At 52.7% G+C, this 18,814-nt stretch overlaps 1 protein-coding gene and 1 non-coding gene across 8 annotated transcripts; both read right to left on the bottom strand.

The window, feature by feature from the left end:
- Positions 1 to 6: 6 nt before the first annotated feature.
- Tnpo2 (transportin 2) lies at positions 7 to 16,788 on the bottom strand. 7 transcript variants are annotated; one of them, XM_010613353.1, is made up of 25 exons: positions 16,692 to 16,788; positions 15,188 to 15,299; positions 13,969 to 14,044; positions 13,739 to 13,888; positions 10,650 to 10,756; positions 10,430 to 10,563; positions 10,268 to 10,349; positions 10,072 to 10,194; positions 9,846 to 9,964; positions 8,585 to 8,645; positions 8,339 to 8,504; positions 8,045 to 8,197; positions 5,442 to 5,667; positions 5,069 to 5,240; positions 4,695 to 4,781; positions 4,511 to 4,618; positions 4,260 to 4,418; positions 2,351 to 2,438; positions 2,062 to 2,160; positions 1,461 to 1,556; positions 1,039 to 1,144; positions 801 to 900; positions 648 to 722; positions 397 to 524; positions 7 to 317 (listed from the first exon to the last, which is right to left on the bottom strand). In XM_010613353.1, exons 2-24 carry the CDS (start codon positions 15,284 to 15,286, stop codon positions 417 to 419), a joined length of 2,694 nt encoding a protein of 897 aa, XP_010611655.1. In that variant the 5' UTR covers positions 15,287 to 15,299; positions 16,692 to 16,788; the 3' UTR covers positions 7 to 317; positions 397 to 416. The 7 variants fall into 7 exon arrangements, with proteins under 7 accessions (XP_010611655.1, XP_033613395.1, XP_010611658.1 ...); XM_033757504.1 differs by having other exon boundaries at positions 423 to 524; positions 1,039 to 1,114; XM_010613356.3 differs by lacking the exon at positions 16,692 to 16,788 and adding an exon at positions 16,343 to 16,482.
- On the bottom strand, positions 5,321 to 5,390 carry LOC117283793. Its single transcript, XR_004514833.1, has one exon. It is a non-coding gene; the product is annotated as a small nucleolar RNA SNORD41 (small nucleolar RNA).
- Positions 16,789 to 18,814: the final 2,026 nt, after the last annotated feature.

The raw sequence follows: 18,814 nt of genomic DNA, 5'->3' as shown, positions 1-18,814 counted from the left end.
CTCGGTCGGCCGTGTGGATTCCTCCCTCCCTTGTGGCTGACCCATGTGGGCTGCCTGAGATGCCCATCAGGGGCTTCTGCCCACCACGAAGTCCCACCCCCCTCCCTGTGCATAGGATGAGCATGGGGGCCCCACCCATCTGCCCGAGCACCTGCCAAACAGGCCTAGTGGGGCAGGCAGACAGACAGGCGGACCGACAGGGAAGGCATCTGGATTTGGGTCCCACTCACTCCTCCCTAACCCCCCTCGACCAGGGCACAGCGACTTCTGGACGCAGCGCGCTCCCTAGCAATCCCTCCGACGATGCAGACAGAAACCTGCTGGGGAGAGGAAGGGTAAGGGCCTGTGCTGGGGTCTTCAGCCCAGACACTGGCCAACCAGCCACAGCCTGCTCACCTGGCAGTCTCCCCATCGGCCTAGACCCCATAGAAGGCTGCCAGCCTCTCCTTGAGCAGCGGCGGGAACTGCTCCGAGAACTGCTGCCAATTCTCCTCCCCTACTTGATCTTTGAAACCATGGAGGATCTGCAGGGAGGCAGGAGTGAGGGCTAGGCTGGAGCAGAATGGAGAAGGCAGCCTCACCACTCACAGCCAAAGGCTTTGTCCTGTACCCTCCGGGGACCCGAGCAGGTCTAGTAGGACCCTCACCTTATAAAACATGTCCCGAAGGTCATCTTTCGGGCTCACCCAGGAGGCTACAGCATCGCAGAAGAAAATAAAGTCCTGAAACGTGATGGATCCCATGTGAGGGGCCGCCCGCACCAGCCCCCCACCCCGCCCTCAGAACCCAAGCTGCCCGACCTGCACGACACCCCCAGGGTTGACACCAATCATCATGCAGATGCCCCTGAAGGCCGAGTCCTTCTCTTCGTTGTCCCTGATGTTCCTGAGGGATGTGCACCTGTGAGAAGGCAGGCAGGTTGGTGGGGGGGAAGCCAGGTATGTGCATCCATGTGGTGTAGAGGGGGCAGTGCACAGCAAGGGAAGGGTCAGGCCTTGCCCCTCAGCCCACCCCCAGCAGGCCCAGGGCAGCACCCACCAAGGCCGGATGAACTGCTGCAGCATGGGTGCCACCTCCTGTGGGCACACATAGCCCAGGCGGCCGATGGTGATGGCTGGAATGGCAGAGGGACTCGTCAGGCGACCTGTAACCCCGAGTGGCCCCGGGACGGTACGTGGCGCAGCCTCTGGCACAAGGCACTGAGCCTTGCCCCATGGGCCCCAGAGGTATGCCCTGCGGAACCAGCCTGGGCCTCCAAATCCGGCCCAGCCAGGATTTCCCCTCTCCCAGCCTGGGTTTCCTCCCAGGTCTCTCCATGGTCAGCATTTTTCTCAGGGCTCCTCCCAGAAGTCCCATTAAGGTGCTTCAGGACGCCCTCCCTGATCTTTCCCCCCTCTCAGCCCAGAACCCCACCTGCAAGAAGTGGGTGAGAGGGGCTACAGCCCAGGTCTGGTACCCACCTGTGTTTTCCAGCAGGGTCTTGGGCGTATTAGGCCGGTTAATGATTTCCACCAGGTTGTTGAGGACCATCTGCACATAAGGCTGCATCTCAGCCCCTAGGGAACCGACAGTCAGACCCCTGCACTGCCTGCTGTACCCACAGCAGGCCTGCAAGGGTGCAACCCCCACTTACTGACCCGGTGCCATCCAGAGGCCACAACTGCTAAGAGAAAAAGGAACTTTGGCTGCTTCCTAGCCAGAAGCCATGGCCAAAGACAGACCCACACCCTCCCAACACCAGAAGCTTCTCTGGAGTCACCAGGGCAAACCTGAGGAGACCACAATGCCCAGCTTCCTGCCTCTCTCAGGAAAAGAGGCCAAAGTCATATAACCAGAGTCCAAGCCAAATAGTCCTCCTGTTACACCTCTTTGGAGAAGCCAATCATAAACGATCCCTCAGCCATAGGATATCACCCCTGAGGAAAATCCTCAAAGGTGTCCCCTTGGCCCTGGCCAATTGGATGCTCTCCTGAGCCTGTCAGTCAGAGCTAGACTCCCACCTCCAGGCCAGGAATAAATCAATGGTTAGAGGCATAGCTGGTCCACTTGCCAGGCACTCACCCATCTGCATGCAGATCTCCCCGATGGCCCAGGTGGCATTGTTGCAGACAGATATGAACTCGGGGTTCAGGTTGGTGCCCAGGATGGGCATAAACTCGGCTGATGGAAGAGGGGAAGCAAGAGGGGTAGGTAAGCAGGAAGGCCCATAGGGATGAACTCCTGGAACTGGCTGGGCAGGCCCATCAGACAGTACGAATACATCCCAGTTGGTCACAGTCTTCCCCGGGCATGTCTCCATCACATGAGGCCAGGGCTGGGGCTATAGGCACAGGACCGGGGAGGGGCTCACCAATACAAGGCTTGACGTGGATGAAGCAGGCTTTGGTGAGGTCCCCCAGGAGAGCGAAGGAGCTCTGCCGCACCTCAGGCATTGAGTCCTGGGGGTTGGAAAGAGGTAAGTGTAGCAGGCTCCTCTCTTTCCACCCAGGGCGTGTGAGGAAGCAGTCCCTGTGCATGTCTTGGCCCTGAGCATGGAGGCTCTAGTCAACTGTCCCCATCTGTGACTCTGCTCTGCGGACACTGCTGCAGAGAACACACAACCCCCACCCCCACCCCGCTGTGTATCTGAAGAAGGTATTCAGAAAGAGAAAGAAAACCAAAGGGACTAGGGCTACTGCTACTGCTCCAGTGGTAGTGAGTACACTCTGGCACTGCAAAACAAACAAAAAAAAAAACCATGCAACTGTACTGAGCACGTACAGCCTTTCTCTGGACATCATTCTTTAAACAGTATCATATAACTATTTCCATATCAGCTACACTGCGTTAGGAGTCACCAAGAGAGACCAAAGAGGGCCAGGGATTTATCTCAATGGTTCTGCCACCTGCCTCACAAGTGCAAGGACCCAAGTTCGATCCCCAGTACCAAAAAAGAGAAAGAGACCAGAGACAACTGTTCTTTTTGTTTGTTTTTTGAGACAGGGTCTCACTATGTAGTTGAGACTGACCTGGAACTATGTAGCCCAGGCTGGTCTCGAACTCACAGCGATCCTCCTGCCTCAGCCTCTTGAGTGCTGCGATTACAGGCATGAGCCACCATGTTTGGCAAGAGACAACTGTTTTTGGCAGGAGTCTTATGCCTTGACATTTTCTATTTTTGTTTTTTGGGACAGGGTCTGTGTAGTTCAGGCTGGCCTCAAACTCTTGGCGATCCTCCTGTCTCAGCCTCCCCACGTGCTGGGATGACAGGAGTGCGCCACAGTCAACCTCACATTTTCTATTTTTTATTTTCAACATTATCTGGTTTTTTGTTTTTTTTTTCTCATGCTGTTCATGCTGGGGCTAGGGATGGAACCCAGGACCTTGCTCGTGCTAAGGTAAGGTCTACCACACCAAGCTACACTTGTTTGCTTTTTCATTGGTAGTAGCAGAGTAGGAAAGCCAAATCAGGTGAGATCCCAGAACAGGCTGGACAGGCCTTATCAGACAGTATCAATACATCCCAATGTGGTCGTAGACCTTCCAGGGTTGTATTTACTTGAGGGAGAGGCTGGGGTCCTAGAGGCAAAACACACTCTAACACTAAGCTACAAACCCCATCCTGCCCATGAACTTGAGATTATTCTGCCTCAGGCTCCCAAGAAGTTGAGATTATAGGCCTACACTTTATCAAGCTGTTTGCTTTTGTTAATAAGTTGGGGTTTTTTGTTTTGTTTTGTTTTGAGACAGGGTCTCACTACATAGTTGAGACTGACCTGAAACTATGTAGTACAGGCTGGTCTGGAACTCACAGCGATCCTCCTGCCTCAGCCTCCCAAATGCTGGGATTACAGGCGTGCGCCACCACGCCCGGCCTGTTAATAAGATTTTATTTGCCTTATTTGAATCATGTTTCTGGGGCCTGGGAATTAGAGCCTTTTGAAGTACATACCCAATCCTTTAAAAAATTTCTTATTCTTGCTAAATTGCCCAGGCTGACTGAGCTCAAGCTTCTGATCCTCCTGCCTCAGCCTCCCAGAGTACTGGGCTTATCGGTGTACAACACCACACCCACCCAGCTTTGAAACACTTTTTAAATAATCAGAAGCTCTTTTCTTTTCAGAGATCCTTTGCCCAGATGTCTGTCAAGCACAAGCAGGGACTCAAGTGCCTAACACGAGCTGCTGGGGTACTATCCTTGTGCAGGTGAAAGATCATCTCACTGTCACTCCTTGGTGATGGCTAAAAAGGGTCCCAGCCTGCATGGGACACCTGCCCACCTGCATGCACTGGAAGAGCAGTGTCATGATGTTGCTTCGGGCCACCAGCTGTTCCACGTGGCCACCCAGGCCCTCAGCCAGGCCACTGAGCAGGTCCAGTGCCACGATCATGAAGTCCTTATCGGGTGCCTCGTATTGCTCAGGGTGCTGGGTATACATCTGGGTACAGATGGGGTAAGAGCAGGGTGAGGAGGGAGCACCCCAGGGCCTGGGAAGCAGCAAGGCAAGCACACGGTGGCCAGGGTCCTCACCATGGCCTGGGCCAGTGTCTTCTGCACCAGGGTGACACAGCGCTGGTAGACGGGCTCACAGTAGGGCAGAAAGCCACTCTGCAGGGCAGTGGCCACTGAAGACAGGCACTGGGGGAAAGGGCAGCAAGATGATGTCAGCAGGGCCTTGGGGGTGGTGTGTAGGAGGGGACCTGAGGGTACTCACCTCCAGCAGGGGGAAGAGATCCTTGTCCTCATCCTTGAGTTCATTCCACTTCTGGATCAGTGGGGGCATCAGCTTCTGGATGTATTCCTGGGGGAAGGACAGGAAGTTGGGCTCCCTGAGTAGAGGTCAACTGTCATCTGCCTGTCCAGGCCCCACCCCCATCCCAAAGTCAGACTGGTATCTCCTGATTCCCAGACACAGCATTTATGACACTCTCATAACTGTGCCTCTCCCCGCTAGACTGGAAGCAGGGCAAGGGCAGGGGCAAGGAGGATCTGTCTGTGAAGGTCATGGCCACATCCCTGGCCAGGAACACGTGTGACAGGGGTCTGAGGGGCATGGAGATGGGAAAGAGTCCACTCTGGAGGTCTCACCGGCTGGTTGAGGTGGTGGCCCACAGAGTCAGCCAGGGTGCCAATGGCGTCGTAGAGGATAAGCAGGTTCTTGTGCTGGTACTTGCCAAAGGCAAAGACAAGGGTGTCCAGGATGTAGCTGAGATAGGGCACCAGCTCCGTGCAGGCCTCTTCCTCCAGGGTGGCGAAGGCACTGGCAGGGCGAGGATGGGATAGAGGGCTCAGTGGGCCCTAGCATTGGCACTGGCCATGGGCAGGTGGGGAGGGTGCTCGTGGGATCAGCCAGTACGAATACAAGAGAAATCACAGCCATGTCAGCAGTCATGAGTGTCATCATTTCCCGGGGGACAGCCAGGGTGGGGGGCAGAGTGCAGGTCAGGAGGTCAAGGGTCACCTGCAGGCTGCCTCCTGCACCCTCTTGTTGCCGTCCAGGATGCGCTTGAGCAACTCTGTCATCAGAGGCTTGAGATGCATGTCAGGAGGCTGGCTGACCACCCAGTGAGCATAGCGGCTCAGTGTCCAGCAGGCAATGGAGCGCACCAGGGCCTTCTTGTCTGACAAGCACTGGATAAGGTGTGGGATCAGTTCAGGCAGGTAGGGCACCATGCCCTGCATGCAGCCTGCAGATGAAAAAAAAAGAAGGCCCAGGAGTAAGGCTGAGTCCACCTGGGCCCAGGCATTCCCATCCTCACAGAAAGGACCAGCCCCGCCCAAGGGATGGGGAAACCAAGACTGTCATTTCATGTAATCAATGGAAGGGAGAGGCAGGAGGAAAACAGGAGATGCATCTCATCTGAAGATGCTGGTACCTTATCCAGCCATTCATTAATTCTGAGTCTACAGGGCTGGCACCAATAGCCCAGGTGGCATGAAAGTACTAAAGTACATCTCATTTGAAACCCTCAGATGTTTGTACTTTTTCTGTCACTCTTCATGTTATTTATTTTATATAATTATTTTTGCAACATCAGGATAGAACCCAGAGGTTCTTGTATGCTAGGCAAGTGTTCAAACACTAAGGTACATTTCTAGCCCTCTTTTTTTAAAATCTTTTTCAGTTTCCTTCTTTCTTTTAAAAAGTACCAGGGATCAAACTCAGGACACCTTGCACTTGTGAGGCAGGCGCAGCGCCAATGAGCCAAATCCCTGGCCCTATCTTTCCAGTTTCAAGACAGGTTCTTGCTAAATTATCCAGAATGGCCTCAAACTTGCCATCTCCTGAGTAGCTGGGGCTTTTCTTCTTCAGTGAGGGGGATATAACTGAGGACCTTGAGCATGCTAAGCAAATGTTTCAGCACTGACTATGCCCTTCTCTTTTGCTGTGTTTCTAGTAACCAAACACAGGGAAGCACTATCACTAAGCTACACTGCCAGCCCCTTCTGGGTTTTTTTTTTTTAACCAGGGATCGAACTTGGATCCTTGAGCTTGCCAGGCAGGTGGTGGAACCACTGAGCTAAATCCCCAGCTCCCTTTTCTGTTATGTTTTGAGACAGGTTCTCATTAAGTTGCCCAGGATGGCTCAAACTTGTGATCCTCCCGCCTTGACCTGCCAGACTGCTGGGATCACAGGCCTAAGTAACTGAACCCGGATTCTTTCTTACAAATCTCTCTTGCTCTTGTATTGTTTTTTTGTTTTTTGAGACAGGGCCTTAGTATGTAGTTGCCTTGAACTAAGTGTAAGTAGCCCAGGCTGGCCCCACCTGACAAATATCCTTTTACTTAAGCAAAACAGAAAATAGCACATCCATGCAATAATAATCAAAGACTTGAGATCTACTTTTACCAGGTTGAAGTCAATTTCTCCAGACCTTTCCCAGTCAATACATAACAAACTTAATACAGACTATCAATATGGTACACGTGTTGCATGATGGAGGACATGTTATTCATGTAGAGTACATGTTACACTCAGAAAACATTTCCTTCATTTTTCTTTTTTAACATTTTAGGGACTGAACCCAGGGCCTTTGCAATACACTACATCCCCAGCCTTTTTTTTTTTTTTTTTGGTACCAGGGATCAAACTCAGGCCCTTGTGCTTGCGAGGCAGGTGCCAGAACCACTGAGCCAAATCCCCAGCCCAGCTCCAGACTTTTTTGTTGGGAGACAGAGTCTTACTAAATTCTCCAGGCTGGGTTCGAACTTGCCTCAGTCTCCTGGAGTGCTGGGATTAAAGCACACCAGCTACCCACTAGGCTTATACTTTTTTTTTTTTTTTTTTTTTTTTTTTTTTTTTTTTTTGCAGTGCTGGGAACAGAACCTAGGCCCTTGTGTGTGCCAAGCAAACTCCACTGAGCTATATCCCTAGCCCTCCTCAAAATTAAAATCATCTGGATTTTGGATTCCTGCTGTCATTCTAAAATGTTTATGAATGTTCTGGGTGCTAAAGCAGTTACACATGGCAACTTTAGTGGATGCATAAAGACCCACCCTAACCTATGCTTTGTCCCTTTGGGTAAAGAGAGACTGGAAATCACGCCCAGTAACACAGGGTACTACGTTTATCTATGGAAACACCACTGCTGAGCACTTCTGATTCTGGCAGGAACAGGTTGGAGGCCCAGAGGTGCCCTAGTGATCACAGGGAAAAGGCATCAACTCTGTGACCCTCAGCCACTCACTCACTGGTGAACCCGGGCGGGGAGGTGTCTGGTAACTACTTAGTGGGTGGTGGTGAGGACCAAGGGCATTCATCTCCATGGGTCCCCAGCCAGGGTCTGCCCTCCAGTAGGGCAGATACTGCGAAAATGCCTGCTGATCACCGTGGCTGCTGAAACTACTTTCTAGCACCATGAGACCTGCCTGGGAGAACGAAAGATGAAGGGTTCAGTGCTGGGGTTCCTTTTAGGCACATGGGCCAAGAGGAGACCGAGAATCCAGAACTCTGTGGAGCAGGGGCAACCAAGCCTCACCCACACTGAGAGGCTGCATCCTCCACCCAGCACTGCTGCAGCAGCCCCCAAGACTTGTGCCGGCAGGGCAGGCAGGGGACTCACCCTCGGCAATGGCGCCCAGCACTAAGATGCCTGACTCCTTGACCACCCACTCAGGGTGAAAGAGGAGGCCCTTGAGGAGGGGGAGTAAATGTGGCAGCAGTTCCTCCCGGAACACATTGGCGAGGACGTCGAGCGCAGCTGCGGAGCACTTCCCTGTAGGGACAGTGGCAGGCAAGCTCATGTCAGGAAGGACACAAGATCTGGGTCAGCCTCCACAGTGAGTCCCACACCAGCATCCACCACCTCCCGAGAGGAGCCAGGCCACCCCCACATCCCCAGGGCCGCGCCACACACTCAGATTCCAGTCAGACAGAGCGTCATCATCGTCGTCGTCCTCTGCGTCCTCGGAGCCATCAGGCCGCTCGGCCTCATGGGGCAGCGTCACTGTGCGTGATTTGTGGAAGCGTGGCTTGATGTCCTGCTCACTGTCAGGCACCGCCTCGTCCTCCTCCACATCTCCCTGGGGCCGAGCAGAGGGTTCAGCACCACTGAGAGACCCCAGCCCCCAAGAGAGCCCTGGCCTTGCCACCCACGCCTGACCTTGAGCAGGATGATGTCGATCTCGGAGTACTTCATCCCGTTCACAAGGATGGGGATCAACCTGTGGGGAGAGAGGCTGTTCGAGGGGTGCAGGGCCCTGCTGTGGTGGGGCAAGGGAGGCAAGAGGAGTGTGGGCAGCAATGCAAAGCAAGGTACAGACTGTGCTGTTATTGTGCGTCCTGCAGCTACTCATTTCCCTTCGGGGAATTATCCCAACCTAGTTTCAGCCACAATTAGGTGACGTCATTCTTGGTACCACAGGAAGAGTTCTTGACCCAGACCTGGCCACCTGGTAAATTCCAAACCCCAGAAAACACTGGAAACCTTGCAGTAGCGCCTGATCGCCAGCACAACACAGGGCACAGGCATGTGAGCTCATCCGTGGGCATGTCTCCCTAAAACAGCTGAGAAGGGCCCAGGCTGGGCACAAAGAGGTGGGCACCTGGCCCCTCAGCAGGGCCCATGAAACTCGGGGCTGCAAACTCTTGATAAAACCTCTGTCCTGTACGAAAGTGTCCTATCACTCATAAGACCCAGCTGTCTACTCAGCCCCAGGCCTAGCTCTTGTCTGTTATCAGTAATGATCAAGGAACTGGGCATGAGGCATATGACTGTGATCCCAGCACTTAGGAGGCTGAGGCAGGAGGATCACAAGTTTGAGCCCAGCCTGGTCAATTTAGCAAGACCTTGTCTCAAAGTAAAAAATGACTGAGGAGGGCCAGGGATTTAGCTCAGTGGTGCCGTGCATGCCTCATAAATACAAGGTCCTGAGATCGATCCCTAGTACAAAGAAAAAAGGGCTGGGCATATAGGCCAGTGCAAAGGCCCTATGTTCCATTCCTGATTCTGGGGTGGAAAAAAAAAAGACTCAGGGATAAGTGAACCAAACTGATCAGAAGGGCCAGCTCTAGGCCTTTTGTTAAAGATGCTCAGTAAGAGAGAATTATTTACTCTGAGCCTCCTAAAGTGGAAGGATGAGGAAGGCCACAGTCCTGTCCAGGGAGGTGATGCCTGATAACACAAACCTGAGCATAGAGGAAGCAGCTCTGAGGCTAGACAGCCACTTTTCACATTCTCTGAGCATCTGCATCCAGCCATGCCTGAAGCCATAGTTGGTTTCTCATCAATTTCCTAATTTTTTAAAGTTATGAAAAACACACATGGAGGATGTGGACTGAGGCAAACACAAGACATAACCAGAAGAGAAGGCACAGGCAAAGCAGGAGTGGAGATTTACAAGTCAAGGGCAAAGTACACTCACTGGACCAGGTGGGAGGCCAGGACCTCCTTGCAGATGGGCTGCTCAGCCAGTGTTAGCCAGAATTCACAGGCCTCAAGGGCCACATTCTCATCATGGTCCTGGGTCCTCTGCAGCATGTACTGGGAGTGAACAGGGGAAGGAACTGAGGCAGAGCCCAGAGTGGGCTCCTCCCCTACTCTGCTGCTGCCTGCACCTGCCCACCTGGGCTGGCCACGGCTGTGCACACCTGGATGATGCTATGCATGTGGGGGATGAGCCGGTCGATCCTCACTTCCAGGAGCATCACAAGGGCTCGGCAGACATTCTTCCGCACCTCAGGGTCATCATCCACAGCCAGGGCGAACAAGTGCTGCGAGGGAGGCCAGGTCAGCTGTTCTGGGGTCCTCACAAGCCTCCTACCCACACCCAGCCTGGCCACCCACCTCGATGAAGGTGTCAATGTTGTCCATTAGTGCCTGGGCCCGGTCCATGATGAACTGGTTCACACAGGCAATGGCATGAGACCTGGCAGGGCACAGAGACATCAGTCCCTGGCTGCCCCACTGCTCCAAGCCCCAGGTACACGAGGGAGCTCAAACACCTACCGGATCTTGGGGCTGCAGTGCTTGAAGAACTGTAGGAACTTGGGGATCATGATGTTTAGGGGCCTGTTGAGAGCGTCACTGTCCAGGAGTTCTGAGGAATCTTCGCAGATCTTCTGCAGGGCTCCAAAAGCCCCCTGCATAGAAAGGGGTGGAGAGATGGGCTTGATCCCAGCCTAGGCCCCAGTTCCCACTTACACAGGGGCCACAGCTCATCACCTACCTCACAAGTGTTGTAATCCTCTGAGTTGAGCAGGTTACACAGCTGCGGCAGCAGCTCAGGCCACATCTGCAGCTCGCCCTTGGAAGCGATGGTGGTGATGAGAATACCTGGAGCAGCCGAGGAAAGGAGGTAGCTTCAGGATGGCCCTGAGCCCTCTCCACTGTGCTCATCATCCCAGCAGAGCCTTCATGTTCCCCTCTGTTGAGGGTGTCAGACATCACACCCAAGCCTCATCTATGTCCAGCAGGCACTCCACGCAAGCCATACCCCTGGTACTGGCTGACTGCTGACATGCTCTGAGCTTACTGAGCTGGCCCCAGCACAGGCCCTGAAACTCACTCCTGAATGAGTCCCTAAGTGAATCCCTGCCCTAAGTGAAGCTGGGGCACACACCCGTCATTCCAGCACTCTAGGAGACTGGGACAGGAGGACTGAAAGGTCTAGCCCAGTCTGCATAACTTAGAGACTCAAGACACCATATCAAAATAAAAAAGGGCTGGGAATATAGCTCAGTGAGAAGCTCCTGGGTTCCATCTCCAGTACAGGAGGGGAGGGGAGGGGAGGGGAGGGTGAAAGGCCAAAGGGAGAAATAAAGAGAAAAGATGGCCAGCAAGGGCTGAGGAGGAGGGGAGCAATTTTAAGCTGGGTGGTCAGAGTAGGCATCATCAGGGTGACACATGACCAGAGACCTGAAGGACATAAAGCAGGTCAGGAAGGATATATCCAGATACCCAGGGAGAGAGCAGCCAGTGCAAAGGCCCAGGGGTGGCACAGGCTGAATATGCTCACAAAGCAGAGAAGAATGAACAGGGAGAGTGGGAGAAGGAAGATGGCAGGGGGACAGAGGGCAGAGGATGTGTGCTGCTGATGGACTTCATTGACTGCGGACACCCACAGGCAATTGCGGGGTTGTGAGGCCTGAAGCCAGCAGAACAGCCCAACAGCCAGGCTGCCTGGCTCACAACAGGCACTTTCACTGAAGGTGGCACCAAGTGCCACAAGATGGCAGTGTTGAGTTGCCATTGCCAATTCTCAGGTGACCCTGGCCTCCAAGAACTGAGGAAGGTTCTTCCTTGGGTGAGTGGGCAAACAGTGAGGACACTAAACTAGCCCACTACACAAGCCCTGCCCCATAGGGTGATCCTTTATTTTTTACTTTTTATTTTTTTTTATTTTTTGGTAGTGTTGGGGATTGAACACAGGGCCTTTGCACTGAAATACATATTATCTCCAGTCTCTTTTTAAATTTTTAGTTTGAGACCATCCCACTAAGTTGCCCAACTGAGCCTCATGTGATCCTCCTGCTTCAGCCTCTCAACACTGGGATTACAGTAATGTCTCACCACTCCCAGATCACAATTTTATTTTTTCTTTTACTTATTTTATTTTGGGGGGTTTTGAGACAGGGTTACACAATGTAGCCCAGGCCAGCCTCAAATTCCCAGTGATCTTCCTGCCTCAGCCCCTCAAGTGGTGGGAGTACATCCCTGTGTCACCACATCCATCAATTTCCTTTTGTTTTGTTGGGTTTTTGACACAGGGTCTCACTATGTAGCTGAGACTGATCTGGAACTCACTACATACCCCAGGCTGGTCTTGAACTCACAGCAATCCTCCTGCCTCAGCCTCCAGAAGTGCTGGGATTACAGGTGTGCACCACCACACCCGGCTCAATTTCCTTTTCTTTTTTTTTTTTTTTTTTTTTTTTTTTTTCAATTTCCTTTTAAAAGCAACTTTTTGGGGGGCAGGCTCCAGGGATCCAACCTGGGACCTTGTACTTTGAGGCAGGCAGCGGAACCACTGAGCTAAATCCCCAGCCCTAAAAGACTTTTTAAAGTTGAAGTCTGAGCTAGGTGCAGCCCTGTAATCTAGCACTCAGGAGGTTGAGGCAGGAGGATCACTGAGAGTCTGAGGCCAGCCTCAGAATAAATGAAAATAAATGAATAGGGCCAGGGATTTAACTCAGCAGCACTGCACCTGCCTTGCAAGCATAAGGTCCTGAGTTCGATCCCTGGTACCAAAAATTAATGAATGAATGAATGAATAAAGTTGATGTCTGTCTGTCTGTCTACCTATCTGTCCGCCTATTACTGAGTCAGGGACTCACTATATTACCTATATTACTTTTTTGTTTTTGTTTTTGGTACCAGGGATTGAACTCGGGTCCTTGTGCTTGCAAAGTAGGCCACCGAACCACTGAGCTAAATCCCCGGCCCACTGCCTATATTGCTCATGCTGGCCTTGATCTTGAGATTTTCCTGCTTCAACCTCCCTAGTAACTACGACTACAGATATTCCTCTTGTGTATCCTCCACCTTACTAGGCCTAAGTTGATATAGATTTAACAAAAAATGTCTGTTAGTAACATTTGCTATGAGTAAAATACCTCACAGAACAATGCCTCCAGTTAATTCCTAGTCACTCTCCTGTAACTTCCGTGGCCAGCCTTCCACCTATCAGAAAAGAACTACCCTTGAGTGTCCCTGGAGAATTACTGAGTTAGCTAAGAACTCCACAAGAGCAGGGAGTTCCACTGTTTAACTATGAGATCCTCAGCTCTTAGCCTGGAGCCAGAGCCAATAACAAACCCCCCACCCTTTTTTTCTGGTACCAGGGATCAAACTCGGGTCCTTGCGCTGCAAGGCAGGCAGTGGAACCACTGAGCTAAATCCCTGGCCCTCCCCCATTTTCTGATACAGGGTCTCACTATGTACTTCAGGCTGGTGCTGAACTTGCAGAGATCTCTGTCTCACTCTTCCAAGTGCTGAGATTACAGGCACGCACCACCACACCTGGCTATCACAAAATTCTGGACATTGAGTCACTGTCTTCATAGTAAGAACAGCTGTTTCCAGAGGGAGGGATTCCAGAATGGGGATCTGAACTGCTTGCTGTTTCCCAGTTCTGCTACCTACTAGGCACAGCACATAACAGCCAGTGCCTCAGTTTCCTGAGCTGCCAAAGGGCAATTAACAGCATGACCAACACACAGGGTGCTACAGAACATAGACAATGTCCTGAAGATGCCACATAGCCTCCTGGCTCACAGCAGAGCTTGGGATGGGCTCAGGAACCTCCTCCCCTCTCACCGATGGTGGCCCGGATGAGCGAGGAGGCATCGCCGAGGTTGTTGAGACACTCTTGCTTGATGAAGTCAGCCACAGGAGGTGGGAAGCTCTGGTAATGGGCCTTCACGTTGTTCTTCAGGATGAGGCCACTGAGGGAGCGCGTGGGCTCATCTACGGGGACAGGGCTGAGGTTCAAGGGCCCATGTGGGGAAGCGGGGTCTGCCTCACATGGAGGGGCACAGAGGGCATACCTTCCGTTTTGAGTCTGGTCAGCACGAAGATCAGGTAGTTGTTGAAGTCGGGAAACTGGTTGAGTTGTTTGAGTTTCTATCAGGCTGTTAAGGGACTTGGGAGACAGGAGCCTTCCCCAGGCAGGGGAAGCAGCTGTGTAGCTGAGGGCACCTGGGACCAATGGGACCCAGCAGCCATTCATCAATCCTACACCCAAAACATCACAGAGCATTTCAGACACATGAAGACCACTTTGAGCTCCAAACAGCTCTTGAAGCCCCTGCAGAGCAGCAGAGGACCAGAGAACCCTGAGCACTGAAGACAGCAGCTGATACCTGCCTCTGCTCCCTTAGTGGTCCAACACTGCCTGACTACTGTTAAAAGAAAAAGCCAGGTGTGGTAGTGCATGCCTATAATCCCAGCACCCAGGAGGCTGACACAGAAGGATTATTGTGTCTGAGGACAGCGTGAACTACATAGGGAGACGCTGTCTCAAAAAAAAAAAAAAACATGGAAAAAGGGCCAGGGATTTAGCTCAGTGGTGTCATCACCCGCCTCACAAGCGCAAGGTTCTGAGTTTGATCCCTGGTACCAAAACAAAAACAAAAACAAAAAGGCAGGGCTGGAAGTATAGCCAATAGTAGAGTGCCTGGTTAACAGGCACCAGGTCCCAGATTCCATTCCCACCACCATTACAGAGTGAGGCACCCAAATTGCCCCTATAACCAGCATCATGTATAATACTTTGAACAGGGGTAAAAAAAAAAGTTTGCAGTACTGAGGATTGAATCCAGGGCATTCTGCATGCTTTTGACCACAAAACCTAAAACAAAACCCAAGATTCTAGTCCAGGTGTCTCCCTCCTCAAAGGCCACTGCTTCCCTCATTCTGACAGGACAGACTGGGCTCAACTTCAAGAGGAGGACTTCCCATCCTGGCTCCACTTTAGCTGCGACCAACCCTGAACAAATCAGTTTGCCTAAGCCCTCATATTCCCACCTGTAAAATGAGGAGAGAAACCATACCCACTTTCAAACTCCAAGGAATAAGTCTTGGAGGAACATTAGGTGTTTCCATCATTACCCTACCAGTTCCCGAAGCTCTGGAAAGGGGGCCCAGAAATGTAAATACTTAATTCTCTTCCCATGCCATGCTCTTTCCCACAGCAGAGTTTAGGGATTAGGGGGCGAGCCCCTCCCCATTGCCCTTTCCCCCAGCCCCAGGAGGAAGTAAGGATACATCCTGCACGATGCGCTGTGTGGCTGTGTTGGGCGACTGCGAGTCTTTGAGCAGCTGCAGGACCTGCTGCAGGCCCTGCTGGTCAGGCTGCCAGTCCATGGCACAAGGCAAGCTGTGGGGGTAGGGGCCAGGGTCAGCGCTGAGGCTCTGGGGTTCCATTTAAGACCCGGATTGAGACCCTGAGACAGCGTCAGCAATGCGACGATGGGAGTGCACTGGGCGGCGGTGGTCCCCAATCTATGCCGGCCCAGGTGCAGGGTCCCTCGCCAGTCGCGGGCTCAGGAGCGCCAGCAGGGCGACGTGGAACCAAGTCAGGGGACCTGCTGGTGGGGCTAGGCGGAGCCTCATAGGACCCCACGAGGAACCCTCTTCTCACGGTAGCCCACGCTGCCGTCGCTCCCAGCTGTGGGCCCTAAGGCTTCCACCCCCTTCGCAGGTACTGAGCAAGGGGCCCAGCTTCCCCCAAGTCCAGGGGCCCTGCCCTGACAGCCCCCTGGGCACTGGAGTCCCCTGGGAGCAAGCAGTCTTTGAAGATCCCCTTTTTTCTCCTGAAAGACCCCAGCGGCCTCCTTCTCCCCTCTCTCCCTGAGCTTCCCCACGTGCACTCTCCCAAGGATCGTCCTGATCAATCCCTATAACCTCCTCTAATCTGGCCCTTCAACCTCGGCAGAAGCCAGACGCCCTCTTTCATTTTTTGCGTAACCCGACCCAGTCCCAAAGCAATCCCCAGACAGGTCTCCCTTGCTTCTTCTAGTGAGAGTCAGCCAAGCCTGCCAACCCGCAACAGAAGCCCCTGGACGGGTCCCGGCGCCAACCCCAACCCCAATCAGGTCGGGCCAGTCCTCTTCTCCTCCCACCCTCCGCTCCAGTCAGCAGTTAACTCCTGCAGACCAGTCTCTGAGTCAAGTTCCACCGAGCCCCCCGCTACTTCGGGCCGGACACCCACTTTGTCCAACCCTGCAGCTCCCCACGTTAGGCCTAGCCGAACCAGGCTCCCGCTCGGATTCCCCCCAACGGATCTCAGAGTCGCCGCAAAGCCTTTTAGGCGGAAAGTATGACGCCCCTCCCTACCAGGACCGAAAGCTCCTCTTCTAACTTTCAGTGCGGCCTCCCCAATCAGACCCAACCAAGCCCCGCCGAAAAATGCCCACACACCCCCGATCCTCGCGACGTCCCCCGACCAGGCCCTAAGCAGTCCCCAGACGCGTCCCCCAATCAGATCCCCTCCAGCCCGACCCCAGCACCCCCACTGGCCGGCCTCTCGCGGCACCCCGACCAGGCCAGGATCCGAGGCCCCACCCCCTCGGCTCGGCCCCGCTCAGTTCCCCCCTCCCCCGCCCGGCCCGTTTTCCCGGCCTCGAGGATCCGGCCCAACCGGGTTCCAGGCCTTTCCTGGTCAGGAGTGGCCTGCACGCCCGGGCTGCGCATAGCGCAGGCCCAGAGTCAGGCGAGGGTCGACAAAGCCGAAGCAGAATGAGTCAGACTCTAAGTGAAGCCCACTTACAGGTCCCCAAACTGGAGCGGCGGTGCTTTACACTGCGGCTTCTCCAGAGACTCGTGCGGAAGGAGGGAGCTTAAAAAAAAAAAAAAAAAAAAAAAAAAAACGCGCCTGTACATGTACCGCTGCGGCTTCCGTACTCCGTTCAAACTGGCCCAGCAGAGTCAATCAGAAGGCGCAGCCACCACACGTGACAAGCCGCCCGGGAGTCCTCAGCCCAGCGATGTTCTGGTCACGTGGCGGAAGAGTTGCCGCCTCTTTTGGCCTCTCTGGGCAGTCGGTCATCCCATCATCTCGTTTTCTCAGCGGTTCCTATAGTCCTGACCGCAGTTCTTTGCAGGAGCGAAGAATTTTGTAATGCACGAGGACTTTTGGTGTGTGATAAACCCGCGAATCCCACGGTCAGAGCCAATGTGCCCTTATCGCCAAGAAATGCATCGTTCCTCCTCTTCCCCATCCAGATAACTTGGGAGACCCCTACACGTGTGCAAAAAAAAAAAAAAGGGCAGAAGGACTGAGCCTGGGCGGATTTTATAGACAAAGGAGAGCCAACTGAACAGAGGGAGTATCTGAGACAGTCTGGGTTTCTACAAAAGCCCCTATCCCCATTTTATTATTTATTTTCCACTGCTGACAATATTGAGATTTAAAAAGCTGCCAAGATGTAAAATTTTAAATAAAAACGAACCAAGAAACTAGAGTAGAAGGCCTAATTCCTTTCCCTACCTGCTGATGAAATCTCTTATCTAGGAAATTCAAGGAAGGACAGACAGGGCCATGAAGAAAGAAATCTTCATGGGCCAAGGTTTTGGCTCAGTGGTTCCGAAGCCTGCCTTGCAAGTGCAAGGGCCCCAGTTCCATCCCCAGTACCAAAAACAAACAAAAAAAGAAATCTTTGTGATTCTTGCACTATCCAAAGATGGCAGGGCTGGGGATTTAGCTCAGTGATTCCGCTGCCTGCCTTGAAAGCGGAAGGTCCTGAGTTTGATCCCAGGTACCATAAATAAATAAATAAATAATGATGGCAGGCACTATTTTTTATTCTCTGAAAGCAAGGTGTTCTAGGAAAGAGCTGGAGACCTGGAGTATCCCGATTACTTTCCTGTCCTGACCCCCCCCCATAAGGTAGGTCACCTCCTGCCAGTCAGGATTTCAGCTTCCCCACCTGTCAAATGGGTTTAAAACTAGTTTGCTCCCCTGGCATGGTGGCGCATGCCTATAATCCCAGCACTCGGGAGGCTGAGGCAGGAGGATCACTGCAAGTTCGAGACCAGCCTGGGTTATACAGTGAGTTCCAGAGCAGTCTGAAATACATAGTGAGACCCTGTCTCAAAAAACCAAAAATAAATAAATAAAATAAAACTCGCTCTCTCGAAAGCACAAGGTCCCGAGTTCAATCCCCCGTAGGAAAACAAAACAAAAAAATAGTTTGTTCTTAAGGCTGGAAATGTAGATCAATGTGCCACACCTTCCTGGCAAGCACAAGGTCCTGAGTTCAACTCCTAGTACCAAAAAAAAAAAGTTTGTTCCAGGCACATGCCTGTAATCCCAGCACTCAGGAGGCTGAGGCAGGAGGATCGCTGTGAGTTCGAGACCAGCCTGGGTTACATATTAAGTTCCAGGTCAGTTTCAACTACACAGTGAGACTCTGTCTCAAAAAAACAACAACAAAAAATCTCCATTAGAGATAATCCAATTAAGTACCCATTGTTACCCAGCCTTTAAATTACTCTTAGAAAACGTGGGTTAGGGCCGAGGATTTAGCTCAGTGGTTCTGCTGCCTGCCTCGAAAGCGCAAGGACCTGAGTTCGATCCCCCGTACCTAAATCAATGATTTACTGAACCAACAAAAGCTCTAATCCCAAAGGACAACCCAGCCCTGCCAAGTGGAACGTTTTGACTCTCGGAAGAGGCATAGACCAATGTTTGTCACAACCTGTAGAAGACGGACAAATTTCTCAGGCCACTTTCTCGTTGGCAAAGTCAGTCTCGGCTCCGTTGAGTCATGAAAATCAAGCACTCTAAGACCTCTCTGGCTAGGGAAGGATCCACTGGCGCCTAATTCCTCTCAGGTAAAGGGCGACTCGCCAAAGGTGCACCAAGGATTCCCACTGGCCAGCTCGGCGGAC

The sequence above is a fragment of the Fukomys damarensis genome, unplaced genomic scaffold, assembly GCF_012274545.1.
Source record: "Fukomys damarensis isolate Sample0158 unplaced genomic scaffold, DMR_v1.0_HiC HiC_scaffold_30, whole genome shotgun sequence".
In the NCBI taxonomy this organism is placed as follows: domain Eukaryota; kingdom Metazoa; phylum Chordata; class Mammalia; order Rodentia; family Bathyergidae; genus Fukomys; species Fukomys damarensis.
The sequence above is the reverse complement of the archived record's forward strand: the minus strand, read 5'-3'. Positions and strand labels throughout refer to the sequence as shown.